Consider the following 14,554-nt stretch of genomic DNA (forward strand, 5'->3'; position numbering starts at 1 on the left):
GGCCCTTGCTGGAAATAGGCTCCTTGACAGATGTTCCTTGTTTATCTCATCCAATAAAGTCCTTCTTCTTATTCTTTACTTGTAGATTTATTTCTACACAGCTAATCTTGTTAGAAGAAGCAACAATAGTTCAGTAACAGAATACCTGATGTTTTATGTTTCTGGTTTAGATTTCAGCACTCTCTGAGTAAGACAGGAAAATAACTGTGCCTCAAATTTGCTTGCTCAATCTCTAGAGCGTGACCCCCCTATGTGACCCTCCCCTGCACATGCACATGTGATCTCCCCATGCGCCCCAGTGCATGCACACATGACCCCAGCGTGCACCCTCCCCCAGGCATGCACACATGACTCCCTCCACATGCACCCTGTCCCCGTGCATGTGACCACCCGTGAGCTCCCAAATGCATGCTCGTCTCCCGCAAGCACCCCAACCCCGCACAGAAACCCCAAAACCAGCTTCCCGGCGGGAGGCACGCATGCATGCATGATGGAGCTGAGCTGGGGCGACAGCTCACGTGGCCACAGAGAGTGCTCTGCGCGCCACCTCTGACATGTGTGCCCTAGGCTCGCCATCACAGTTCTATAGCCACCTATCTCAAGCAAGTGACTCTTGATTGTACGAAGAGTTGATGTATCAAACGTTGGAAATTAGTCTTTGCGGTGACTGGAGATTTTCAGTCATCCAGATCATGGTTGTCCCAAAGGTGCTTTTTTTCAAGACTGGACTTTCTGGGGGGTTTTTGAAGATGTTTTGCTTCTTGGATGAGAAGTGAAACATCTGCAAAGAAAAACCAGAAAGTCCAGTGCTCTCTTGAAAATAAGCACCTTTGGGACAGTCGTGGCATTATTAATAGTACAATAATTTCTTTTAGTTTAAGGTTGGCTGACTTCCAAAATCAACAAATTTTGATTTTGGATCTCTAGGTATCATTACATTTGTCATTTTCCTCATTTTACAATACAATACAATAGCAGAGATGGAAGGGACCTTGGAGGTCTTCTAGTCCAACCCCCTGCCTAGGCAGGAAACCTTATGCCGTTTCAGACAAATGATTATCCAATCTCTTCTTAAAAGCTTCCAGTGTTGGGGCATTCACAACTTCTGGAGGCAAGCTGTTCCACTGATTAATTGTTCTAACTGTCAGGAAATGTCTATTCAGTTCTAAGTTGCTTCTCTCCTTGATTAGTTTCCACCCATTGCTTCTTGTTCTACCCTCAGGTGCCTTGGAAAATAGTTTGACTCCCTCTTCTTTGGGGCAGCCCCTGAGATATTGAAACGCTGCTATCATGTCTCCCCTAGTCCTTCTTTTCATTAACTAGACATACCCAGTTCCTGCAACCATTCTTCTATTGACTGGGGAAGATGGGAAAATTGATATGAATCAATATTGAAAACTGAATATACTTTTCTTCTATTCTGTTCTATTCTATTCTATTCTATTCATGAACATTGGATTCACACTTAGGTGACACATTAACATCCTCCAGTTTACTAGCTTGGCGATTGTGCTTTAAGGGTCATTAGAAAAACAATGTTCAGCCTAAATGAATATTCAAGCCAAAAACAGTGACAGCTTTGAAATTTTCCCTTGGATAATTTGCAAATTTAGACACACTAAGTACAGGTAGTTCTCGAGTTATGACCACAGTTGATCCCAAACTTTATGTCGCTAAGTGAAACGTTTGTTAAGTGAGTTTGACTTGTTCTGTTACGGTTGTTACGTTGAATCATTGCATTTGTTAAGTTAGTAACATGGTTGTTAAGTGAATCTCGATTCTCCATTGACTTTGCACTACAACCGTCATAAATATGAAGCACTTGGTGAACATCTGAATTTTGATCATGTGACCATGGGGATGCTGCAAGGGTCATAAGTGTGAAAGTCACTTTTTTCAGTGCCGTTGTAACTTTGAACGGTCACTAAATGAACTGTATTACCGTCTAGGTAAGCTTGGATAATGTGACTGGAAATGAAAACTGTTGCAAGGGATATTTCCACTGTGACTATGATACAGGTAGTTCTCAACTTACAACCACAATGGAGGCCAGAATTCCTGTCACTAAGTGAGACAGTTTTAAGTGAGTTTTGTCCCCTCTTATGACCTTCCTTGCCACAGTTGTTAAGTGAAGCAGTTGTTCAGTTGGTAACATGGTTGTTAAATGAATCTGGCTTCCCCATTGACTTTGCTTGTCAGAGGGTTGCCCAAAGGTGATCACATGACCCCGAACGCTGCAACCGTCATAAATACGAGTCACTTGCCAAGCATCTGAATTTGGATCATGACTATGGGGAGTGGTCCTAAGTGTTAAAAATGGTCATAAGCCACTTTTTTCAGTGCCATTTTGCTTTGAACTGAGTGAACTGTTGTAAGTTGAGGTCTAGCTGTACACAATAATATAATTGTTGTTATTGTTAGTTGCGAAGTCGTGTCTGACCCATCACGACCCCAAGGACAACGTTTCTCCAGGCCTTCCTGTCCTCTACCATCCTCTGGAGTCCATTTAAGCTCATGCCTACTGCTTCAGTGACTCCATCCAGCCACCTCATTCTCTGTCATCCCTTTCTTCTTTTGCCCTCAGTCTTTCCCAGCATTAGGCTCTTCTCCAGTGACTCCTTCCTTCTCATTAGGTGGCCAAAGTATTTGAGTTCCATCTTCAGGATCTGGCCTTCTAAAGAGCAGTCAGGGTTGATCTCCTCTAGGACTGACTGGTTTGATGGCCTTGTAGTCCAAGGGACTCACAGGGGTCTTCTCCAGCACCATAGTTCAAAGGCCTCCATTCTTTATCTCCCACTGAAGAAGGAAATGTCAACCCACTCCAGTATCTTTGCCATAAAAACCCCATGGACAGTACCAAAAGGCCCCATTTATTGTTGTTGTTAGTTGCGAAGTCATGTCCGACCCATCGCAACCCCATAGATAACATTCCTCCAGGCCTTCCTGTCCTCTACCATCCTCTGGAGTCCATTTAAGCTCACGCCGACTGCTTCAGTGACTCCATCCAGCCATCTCATTCTATTTAAAAAGTAGTAGCTATGTAGGTGCATGTTTGATGGACTCGGCAGATAGTGGTAAAGACTGCAGTTGGGTTGAAAATGTGTCCTAATTAATAAAAGATGGCGCCCAAGGCAAAAAAATAAAATAAATCCAAGAATGTTGAGAACATTACCTGAGTAAGTGACCCTGTGCTCCCTGCTAAAGAGTCATTTCATTCCTCACTCACCCCCATCTGCCACTTCCTCTCTCCAATGGAAGGTCTTGTATGACCTAATGTGTCAAAAATCTATTAATCATAGTGTTTGGCAGAGAATTTTTCCTACTTTTTCTTCCTTACAGAGAATATGATTTAAAAATCAAATATGAAAAGGGAAGAATATTTTAGAGAAATTGATGGGTCGGATAGGTAGCACTTTCTGCACTTATTTAATGATATGAATGACAGAAAAACAGAGTTGGAAGGGACCTTGGAGGTCTTCTAGTCCAACCCCTCTCAAGCAGAAACTCTACACCATTTCAGACAAAGGTTGTCCAATCTCTTCTTAATAACCTCCAGGGTTGGAGCACCCACAATTTGGAGGCAAGCTGTTCTGCTGGTTAATTATTCTCACTGTTAGGCAGTTTCTCCGTACTTCTAGGTTGCTTCTCTCCTTGATTCATATCCACCCATTGCTTCTTGTCCTGCCTTCAAATGCTTTGGAGAATAAGGTTGACTCCCTCTTCTTTGTGGCAGCTCCTGAGATACAATACAATACAATAGCAGAGTTGGAAGGGACCTTGGAGGTCTTCTAGTCCAACCCCCAGCCTAGGGAGGAAACCCTATACCATTTCAGGCAAATGGCTATCCAACATTTTCTTAAAGACTTCCAGTGTTGGGGCATTCACAACTTCTGGAGGCAAGCTGTTCCACTGATTAATTGTTCTAACTGTCAGGAAGTTTCTCCTCAGTTCTAAGTTGCTTCTCTCCTTGATTAATTTCCACCCATTGCTTCTTGTTCTACCCTCAGGTGCCTTGGAGAATAGTTCGACTCCATCTTCTTTATGGCTACCCCTGAGATATTGGAACACTTCTATCATGTCTCCCCTAGCCCTTCTTTTCATTAAACTAGACATACCCAGTTCCTGCAACCGTTCCTCATGTGTTTTAGCCCCCAATCCCCTAATCATCTTTGTTGCTCTTCTCTGCACTCTTTCTAGAGTCTTTTTTACATCTTTTCTACATCGTGGCGACCAAAATTGAATGAGATATTGGAGATGGTATCCAATATGTGTCCATGTGAAAGTGTTGATTCTTGCCCTAGGTATAGAGAAGTTATGGAGTAGAGAGGTATAGAGAAGTTAGATGTTCTTGAAGGTCCATTACAACATGTCTTTTTTGTCCTTATTACATTCCTACCGCCTGCCTATGTACTTATGTACACTCTTAGCACACTGCATGTAAAACTGTCTTCATACTTTTCTTCTCTGGTGTCCTTTGTCAGAGTTTGTTGCAGAAATCACATCCAGAAAGCACACACAGATAACTGATTCAGCAGGATTCATTAGCTTCTTCGTATACATAATAACACATGAATAAAAGTACAATACCAACAGCAGATTCTTCCAACATGGTAGAAAGGAGAGATCAGTTTTCAGTTTCAATTCCGAGAGCAGACTAGATTAGTTCTCTTGCACAGACTCAGAATGACATAGGTAAGCCACGACCAGGCTCCTAGCCGTCTGGCATGGCTGTCAGTCACCAAATAGTTCCTATTGGCTGACCCAGTTGCCATGCCTATCCATTGGCTGACCTTCTTACCATGTCCTATTCCAGCCAATCCCCAATGGATGACCTGTTGCTATGTCCTATTCCAGTTCATGAATATTCTGACAACCTTTGTGTCAGCCCTGGAGGCCATGCTTCTCTTTGGATCTTCAGGGCTGCCACACTTAGAGGATGAGTGTGCTGTGGGAACTGGGAGGGTGTTCTTCAGTGTTCATTTATGAATGTGGGTTGTGACTGCATCTGACGATCTCCAGGAAGGCAAAAACACAGAAATGGCTGCTACTCCCATTGTGGAGTCTGTTACGGTTGTCCTAGTGTCATACGAGTGCTTTGATGCACTGCAAATAGACCAGTAAATTAATAACAAGCCCACCCACATTAGTCTTCCTGATCACTTAGCAGGAAAAATGTAGGTGCTAAAACTACTTCCATCAGAATGAATAACTAACATTTGGCTATCTGCACAGATTGGCTGACTGGAATGGGATGTAAGTCCATATTTCATGTGTTCAGTGCTTTGACTCAGTGACCCTTTTTGGGTAATTAAATATTATGAATGCTCCTTTGTGTTTGTTTCCCCTTCAAAGGGGATACTTAAGAATATAAGTTCGGTAGAGTTCTGTAATACAACATGACCAGTTCCTTTGCCAAGTGAGTTTCCTGCAGCAGTCATTTTTATGATCAGGATTGTTACACATTCTCAACATTAGAAATGTGTCCTGGAGCCAAAATGTTTTCCTGCTTCTGAAATCTGTTAAATGCATGTCTTCATAGATAATCAAGCTAATGAAGTGATGCTGTTGACTTCTAACTTTGCACTACTTACCTTAAAGGGATGAAGCAATCAAGCGGGAATAAATTATATTTGGAGATAAGGCCTGTCCAATTTATGAGAATTGATGACTTGGAAACTTTGTTGATAAATTATTGGCCCTGATGTGCGACTGTGAAATCTAACTGACTTTATTTGTTTGATTTGTTCCAGGGCCGTCATGTGAAAACCGGGCAACTTGCAGCGATTAAAGTCATGGATGTCACTGGGGTAATGTATTCTTATCTCACTTTCTAAATTATGAATGTGTATGATTAAAGTGCAAGGCAATTCACTCAAGAATTTGAAAGCACCCAGAAATTATTTAAATGTTGATTTGGTTTCCATTGGCTCGAGTTGCAACAATACACATGGAGAATTGCCAATAATCACACTGTGTTTTTTTTTTAAAGTGCCAGTTCATTTCATAGAAAAACCAGCATCAAGACATTTAGTGTTTTCAGGAAAAAAAAAATCTCATTAATGAAGAACAGCTATGTGATTTGGTGATCGTTTTTGAAATATTTTGTCTTGCAACAATATATATTGTTTTTACATTTAAAACAATGCAATGCCGCGGAGTCGGAGTGATCGTATATTCCCATTATGTACAGCTAGTTTCAACCATTAACAGTTAATCTATTTAATACATTGTCTGCCCTGTTCGATCACAATATATACATTTGTTCCAGTCTTGTCATCTTAACTTATACCAATCATAAAATCTATTCCATACCTCAAAATATTCTGATTCCCCTTTATTTTTAAGTTCAAGAGTGAGCCTATCTGCTTCTGCACAGGCCAACACTTTTCTGATTATATCTAGCTCTGATGGTGTATTTTCTTTTTTCCAATGCTGTGCATAGGTTATGCACGCTGCAGTTAGTGTATGTATGATTAGATAGAGTGTATCTTTCTTAAACCCCTCCGGTATTATGCCTAGGAGAAAAGTTTCTGGTTTAAACATAATTTGTTCTCCCACCATTTGTTCTAACCCATTTGGCCCGTTTTAGATGCAGGTAAATGCAGGGTGTGCATGGAGGCTTAGGGAAGGTGAAAAATGGGCCTATTGGAAGTTCGGGAAAGCTGGAAATGGGCCCATTTCCTGCCACCAGAGAGTCTCTTGAGCCTCGGAAGGCCGTTTTCGCCCTCCCGGAGGCTCGAGGAAAACCTCCGAAGCCTGAGGAGGGCAAAAATGCCCCCCCCCCCCAATGTGGTGCAGGAGGCTGATTAGGCCACACCCACCACGGCCACACCCATCCAGCAACCAGGCAAAGAACTCCTTGCTAAAAATTTTGAAGCCCACCCCTTGTCACAAGATATAATAGTAATTACTATTTTAATTATTTATTTGCTTTGTTCTCTGGAAAACAGTGAAGATGGGTTCTCCATACACTATTTTGGCAACACTTTGTGGTGTTGAAGGCAAAAAAAAAAGTACTGTAAACACAGCTGAAATTTCTCAAGAAAACTTAATTTCATACAATTTCATATAGCTAATCACAAATAGCCCTTCAAAATCCCACACCCTGCTTATGAAGAAAGAAATTGGATGGGCAATTACTGCGTGTTTGTCTTAGAGAATATTCTTGAAAGGTTCCTTAAAGGAATGGCTCTCTTCAGTAACAATAGTTGTGTCAAGAAGCACAGCGCGAAGGCTTTCCTTGGGATATAATTAGCCCATGAGCCAGGGAGGCTAGAGACTTCGGGCAAGATGACTGTACATTGAAAAATGGGATATGCACACCTATTCTTTGGACCCCTAAACAGAAAATAAGTGGAGATCACACTCCATTCATGAAATGTTCTCTGAAATTATCTTCCCTTTTGGAACACTTTATAAAATACTCCTGTTTTGTGCCATTTGAAGGATAACTAATAGGAAAACAAAACAGAACATATATGCCTGGCATCAATTTTAGCACAAGAACACAAGTGTGAATGCTGATATTGAGAGCACGTGTTCGATTTAGGCCACTAACCATAAATACATTTAACAATGAAATGGTGAAATGTTTTTGTTATAGGCATTTCCATTTAATTTGGGAGATGCGTGTCTCGGTAGGAGTTGATGCCAGTTGCTGACTTACACCTGAGTTCCATTTTTATCAACAAAGAAAATTGTCCAATGAATTAGAATCAGAATTATTTATGTGTCAGTGCACAACAAATGTACAATGAGATTGGTTGAGCACCCTCAGTGCACTAACCCCCCCCCCCAACACAATACAACTCACAGTGAAGACAGAAAATCCCTAAACCAATAAATCATATTAACAAACACCCAGTCCTATTGCACATGTGAACATGTTACATGTTGCGCCGGGCCTGCAAGTCCATCATACTACGTAGTTATGGTGTTCTTTCGCATTCAGGAGTCTGACAGCCCATGGATAGAAACTGTTCTTCAGCCTGTTTGTGCGGCTGCCTATGCTTCTATATCTCCTTCCAGATGGTTGGAGAATAAAGAAGGGCAGATCAGGGTGTGAGCCATCCCTGAGGATTTTCCGCACTCTTCTAAGGCAGCGAGCCCTTGCGATCAGGGGGCAGCCCACAATGTTTTGTGCTCCGCTCACCACCCTCTGTAATGTTTTACTATCCGTGGCTGTCAAACCGGGAATGCCATACAGTGATGCAATAAGTGAGGACGCTTTCTATTGTGGACGGGTAAAAGGAGGACATCAATTGTTATTCCACATGCATTCCTTGCGGTTTCAATGCATTCCTTGCTTACCCTTGCTTTTCCTCTGGAGTTTCAGTCTCTTGATCATTCCATGTGGTCTTTCCTTTATCTTTGCCAGCCCTTAGAGATTCAGTTTGGTCAAACAACAGCCAGCTGGGTCAGCATGTTTTTAACACCTGAATAGAGAATACAGTGGTCCTACCAATCAAACAGCTGGCTGCAATTGATCTGGACTTTTATAAGATCCTTTGTGTGAGTTGCCTCCTCTGTTTACATCACCGTAACATTCTTCCCATCCTTCGTAACTAATAAATTCCTAGCTTTTATTTTACAAAGCACATGTGCTGCTTGTTGCTGCTCATGTAAAATACTGCAATGGGGATAAAATAACAGTTCAATAAGGATTCGATTAGGTTTTAATTTGTTGTGGGTGTATAGCAGTTTCTGGGTTTTTATTTATTTATTTATTATATTTATCATAAGTATATTCTCTTTACTTTCTCTAGAACAAGGGTGTCCAAACTTCGGAACTTTAAGACTTGTGGACTTCAACTCCCAGAATTCCCCGGCTGGCTGGGAAATTCTGGGAGTTGAAGTCCACAAGTCTTAAAGTTCCCAAGTTTGGACACCCCTGCTCTAGAATTTCCTGTTTGTGTGTTGGTTTGGTGTCCCTCCCTTCAAAGAGGTAGTCTGTCCTCTTTGAAATAAATATTGATATAAAAATTGCTAATTCTCTGCAAGGAGTAAGACAGTGTCTTCTGGATATCTTGTTCTGACCTAGGCTTCCCAAGATCATGACACAGACTCCTCATTCCGATAAAACCTCTTTTATTTAGGTTTAAGGGAATTCCTCTCCAGCAAAGTCCCGGCAAACAGTCTTTCATCAGATTTCACAACTACAGACTTTTATCAGGCTTGGAGAGTTGCCAGGCCGATATCTTCCAAACGCCATGCTGTAGCAGCAATTACTTGGCAAGAAGTCAGGAAGAGATCTTCAACCTAATGAATTGAACTAATTGTCTCCTGCAAATCCCCCTCCCCTTTCGCTCCTCTTTATTCCCTATGAGAAGGGCCATTCACTATCCATCTGTGCCTTTACTCCCGAGTTGGCCCTTGTTCCTTAGCTGTTCCCTTTTCCTGGGAGCTCTGCACATGTGCACATCGGGAACAGGCTCCAGCTGTTCTTCTGCCCCACTGATATCTCCATATCTGTGGTATATCAGCTGTTGAAGACATTACACATTTTCTATTTGGTTGCAGCCTATATTCCGCAGAAAGGATCATTTACTTAGATCTTTAATTAAACACTAAAAAAATACTGGGACACCCAGTAGATAGAAAGGTGCAGAGATTTTCTAGGTATTCAACTTGCTAGTCTTTTTATGGGGAAAATAAACAATTTGCTTGCTACAGAAACCCAGAAGGAAAAATATAAAATGACTTAATGTTTTTCTGGAAATGTAAGCACTCTAGGAATTGTTTAATAAGGGTTTTAATTCACTAAACCACATGCTATTTTTAAGAGTTATGGCTACATGTCTTGCCTAGAAATTATAGTGCGATATTGTCTTCAGAAAGAATTTGCTTTAAAAAGACAGATTAAATAAGCTCCTTGTGCTCTCTCTCACGAATAGCAACAATTTCTTCCTTCTTCCTCTTACACATGGCTTCCCCCCCCCCCCTCATTCATTCACTAATGCTTAAGCTATTCATTCATATACAAATACACCTCTCTTTCCATTTTTCCACGTATGTTTTGCAATTCTCCTAAGAGGTCTGAATAAAAAATGGCAACAGTTTTGTCCCTAGCAATAGCACTTAGACTTATATAGCGCTTCATAGCGCTTTTACAGCCCTCTGTAAGCAGTTTACAGAATCAGCATATTGGCCCCAACAACGATCTGGGTCCTCATTTTATCCGCTTCGGAAGGATGGCAGGCTGAGTCAACCTTGAGCCTGGTGAGATTTGAACTGCCAGACTGCAGCCAGCAGTCAGCTGAAGTAGCCTGCAGTACTGCACTCTATCCACTGCACCACCTCAGCACCACTGTGCCCTCCTTGTAATGAGCTTTTTTAAAGAAAGATAAGAGATCTCTAATCCTAGAGCCTTTCAGTCCCAGAGTCTTAGAATTTCCTTTGACAATGAGAGGTGAAATTTGTTAGCAAAGTATTGCTATTTGGGATCACCGCGTGGACAATGTATGAACACACAAAAATTATTTCCTCCATCCTCACACAGTTTTATATTTATTAAGTGGGCTTTTAACTCTGCCCCTCCCCTCCATTATGTGTGGCTCACCCAAAAGCTTACTTACACCAACCTTCTTTTTCATATTATGGGATACCTGGGTTGACCGCGTTGGTGTTTCTAAAAAAAAATCTGTGCACATTTTAAAAATGAGAGCCAGTTTGATATAGTAGTTAAAGGAGTAAGGAAACTATGAGTTCTAATCCTGCCTTAAACATGAAGCCAGCTGGATGATCTCGGGCCAGTCACTCTCTCTTAGCCCTAGGAAACAGGCAACGGTAAAGCCCTGTTGAAAATCTTGTCAAGAAAACTGCAGGAACTTGTCTATTATAGAGTCATGAATGTGTGTATGTACAGTATGTATTTATTGTTTGAATGATTATGTGATTTTGCTTCATTGGACCCGTGTCCCTCCTGGCTTATACTGGCATCCTGGGAGGTCACACGAGGCTGGCTCCAGGAGTTAGTCAACACTTCTTTGAGAGAGGGGCTCTTGCCGACTGCCCTGAAAGAGGCGGTGGTGAGGCCCCTACTCAAGAAGCCTTCCCTGGACCCAGCTATGTTAGCAAACTATCGTCCTGTCTCCAACCTTTGCTTTTTGGCGAAGGTTGTAGAGAGTGTGGTGGCACAACAGTTCCCACGCCACTTGGAGGAGATTGATTATCTGGACCCGCGCCAGTCCGGCTTCCGGCTGGGCCATAGCACGGAGATAGCTTTGGTCGCGTTGGTAGATGATCTCTGGAGGGCCAGAGATGGGGGTTGTTCCTCCATCTTGGTCCTATTAGACCTCTCGGCGGCTTTTGCTACCATCGACCATGGTATCCTATTGCATCGACTGGAGGGGTTGGGGGTGAGGGGCACCGTTCTGCGGTGGTTCTCCTCCTACCTCTCTGGCCGAGCGCAATTTGTGTTGGCAGGGGGGCAGAGGTCGACCTTGAGGCCGCTCACTTGTGGGGTGCTGCAGGGGTCGGTCCTCTCGCCTCTCCTGTTCAACACATACATGAAGCCGCTGGGCGAGATCATTCGTGGGTTCGGGGTAGATTACCATCTGTACGCAGATGACACCCAGCTGTACATCTCTACCCCGAACCACCCCAACGATGCCGTCGAAGTGATGTCCGGGTGTCTGGAAGCCGTACGGATCTGGATGGGAAGTAACAGACTCAAGCTCAACCCGTCCAAGACGGAGTGGCTGTGGCTACCGGCACCCCGGTTCAACCAGTTGATCCCATCTCTGGCCATTGGGGGCGAACAGCTGGCCCCCGTGGATCGGGTGCGCAATTTGGGCGTCCTCCTAGATGCCCGGCTGTCAATGGACAACCATGTGACAGCCGTGGCAAGGGGGGCGTTTCACCAGGTTCGCCTGGTGCGCCAACTGCGTCCCCTATTGGACCGGGCTGCCCTTCGCACAGTCACCCATGCGCTTGTGACGTCCTGGCTGGACTACTGTAACGCTCTCTACATGGGGCTCCCCTTGAGATGTACCCGAAGGCTGCAGCTTGTCCAGAATGCGGCCGCGCGGGCAGTTTTGGGAGCAGCTAGGTACTCCCATGTAACACCTCTCCTGCGCGGGCTGCACTGGCTACCTGTGGCCTTCCGGGTGCGTTTCAAGGTGCTGATTATCATCTTTAAAGCGCTCCATGGCACAGGACCTAGGTATTTGCGGGATCACATCCTGCCCCATACATCCCTCCGGCCGATCCGCTCACACAGAGAGGGACTTCTCCGGGTGCCGTCCACTAGGCTATGCCAGCGGGCGACGCCCAGGGGAAGGGCCTTCTCTGTGATGGGCCTGACCCTCTGGAATGACCTTCCCCATGATATCAGAACAACTACAGATCTCCGCTCCTTCCGCAAGAAGCTAAAAACCCACCTGTTCAATTTAGCCGGCCTGGCCTAATTCCAGCTTCCCACCCCATGCCTGTATTTTTAAATTCGATGGGTTGGTTTTAGCTCGTGTTTTAATTTTTAACAACTTGTACAGGGCTTTAGGTTTAATCTCGTTTTAAGAGTATTTATTATGTATATGGTTTTTTAATGTGGTTCCTGTACACCGCCCCGAGTCCCTTTGGGGAGAGGGGGCGGTCTATAAATCAAATAAACTTGAAACTTGAAACATTTCATCAGATGCAAGAGCTAGGGCGGTGATGGTGAACCTTTTCACTTTACAGCTTAGGAGTGCCAAAAACGTCGTGCAGAATGCATTAACAGGGCAGCGTTCTGGAAAAACTTCAGACTTCCAGGTTCTAACGCACATGTGCGCCCAACGATCAGCTGGCCAGCGGGCATGCTTACACCGGATTTAGGCACTGCCACATGCACGAAGGGCAGCTGATTGTCACGCACGCATGCACTCCAGAAACCCGGAAGACAAACAGGCAAGGCTGCACGTGTTGGGCGGCATGGCTCCGCGTGCCACTTTGGGCACACATGCCATAGGAATCATGGGACTAGGGAATTCAGTGGAAAGAACTCCCTATGTGAGATGCATGTTTGAATGTATGCATAAATATGAACACATACACCGCGTGCTGATTTTTGCATGGAAGAGGAGGAACATATTCAGTCAACAGCCAGCAGGATTTATAACATATACAACACAAGAATAAACCAAATGGATGGGGTAAAATACCAACATAGCAGAGTGTCTATTAAAAGTATAAGATAAGCTACTATAATAATGTATGTTAATAAACGATGCAAGTCTGCAGTCTGTAAAATAACAATGCATGTCTTCTAGAATAAAGCAATACACAATAACACGAATTCAATGTCAGAATCTCCCTAGAATCTAAGTCGTTATACTTGGAACCAGCTATGCCTTATTTTCATTGTGGAGACACATCATTTGGCTACCGTGCCAGTAATAAAGGGTTTCAAATCTTCTAAAAGACGATATGCACACAAATCGCCTTGCCTTCCTGAAGATATGAAAGTGTGAGAAATGTGTTCGTTTGCTACTTATTTTCTTTATTCACATAAACTCTAAGCCCCTCTAGCCTTACTTAATCCTTTCTTTCAGTTCCCTCTGCCATTAGTTCATCTTCAGTCCATCATCCTCTATATTTTGGTTTTGCACATGTGTGAAACTTTCTGGCTCATAAATTCCAGGCCCCATTTAAACTGCAGTTGGAATTGAGTAGAACATTAGTTTGTATAGGAAGCAGAAACTACATGCCTTTACTGCAAACTACAATTGACTTTACAAATTTGGATTGTAAAAGTTTGAAATAGATTACTATAAGACATTTCACAGATTGTTCTTTTGGAAATTGTCTTTTTCAGTCCTCCAAAGCGCCTCTAAACCAACTTTTTCTAATGCTCAAATTTTGGCCACGCTTAAAAAGAACACAGAAACCAAATAATTATAATTTTACTTCACTTTATATTTTTTTAAGTTAAATATAGTTAATGAATTAATCTCTAATCATATGTTTAATATGTTTTCTCTCCCAACAGTAACCAGAATTGTTTTATAACAAGAGGCTGCATCCAAATCTTTTAGGGGTGATTGTGATTGTAAAGTATCTGATTGTTTCTGTCTACCGTAATCCAATTAACTTCATTGTTGCATGCAGCCAAAATATCAAGCAGCCTAATGTAAAGAAAATGGAAAAATATTTACAAGTGGAGCTAAATTTATTCTATAATAAAGGAATAAAACAGGAAGCAGAGTGGTAGAAATTAAAGCAAATGAATTGTTTTTGTGTTTGTCTGCATCAACTGATGAAGAGAAATAATGTGATAATAAGCGTGTTGTTGAATTGATGACACTGTTTTTTCCTCCTTTTTCTCCAGGATGAAGAAGAAGAGATTAAACAAGAAATTAACATGCTAAAGAAATACTCCCATCATCGAAATATTGCTACTTATTATGGTGCTTTCATTAAAAAGAACCCACCAGGAATGGATGATCAGCTCTGGGTAATACAGTTCTTTTGTTTCTATTTTAACAATCTTCACTTTTTATTTTGGATAAATCTTAAACTCACCCATGGTTAATTTTGGAAGCTACATACAGTTGAGGCCTGGTTATTACTTGGATGA

The 14,554-nt window shown here is 42.6% G+C and overlaps 1 protein-coding gene across 9 annotated transcripts in view; it reads left to right on the forward strand.

Annotated features, from left to right (window-relative positions):
* TNIK (TRAF2 and NCK interacting kinase) overlaps positions 1-14,554 on the forward strand; it is a 381,221-nt gene that overhangs the window by 201,078 nt on the left and 165,589 nt on the right. For all 9 annotated transcript variants that reach the window (XM_081954743.1, XM_081954744.1, XM_081954747.1 and 6 more), the window contains exons 3-4: positions 5,751-5,807; positions 14,306-14,431. In XM_081954743.1, coding sequence (XP_081810869.1) covers positions 5,751-5,807; positions 14,306-14,431 — 183 coding nt within the window. The remainder of the gene's footprint in view (positions 1-5,750; positions 5,808-14,305; positions 14,432-14,554) is intronic.

The sequence above is a fragment of the Natrix helvetica genome, assembly GCF_964273705.1.
Source record: "Natrix helvetica genome assembly, chromosome: 5".
Classification (NCBI taxonomy): domain Eukaryota; kingdom Metazoa; phylum Chordata; class Lepidosauria; order Squamata; family Natricidae; genus Natrix; species Natrix helvetica.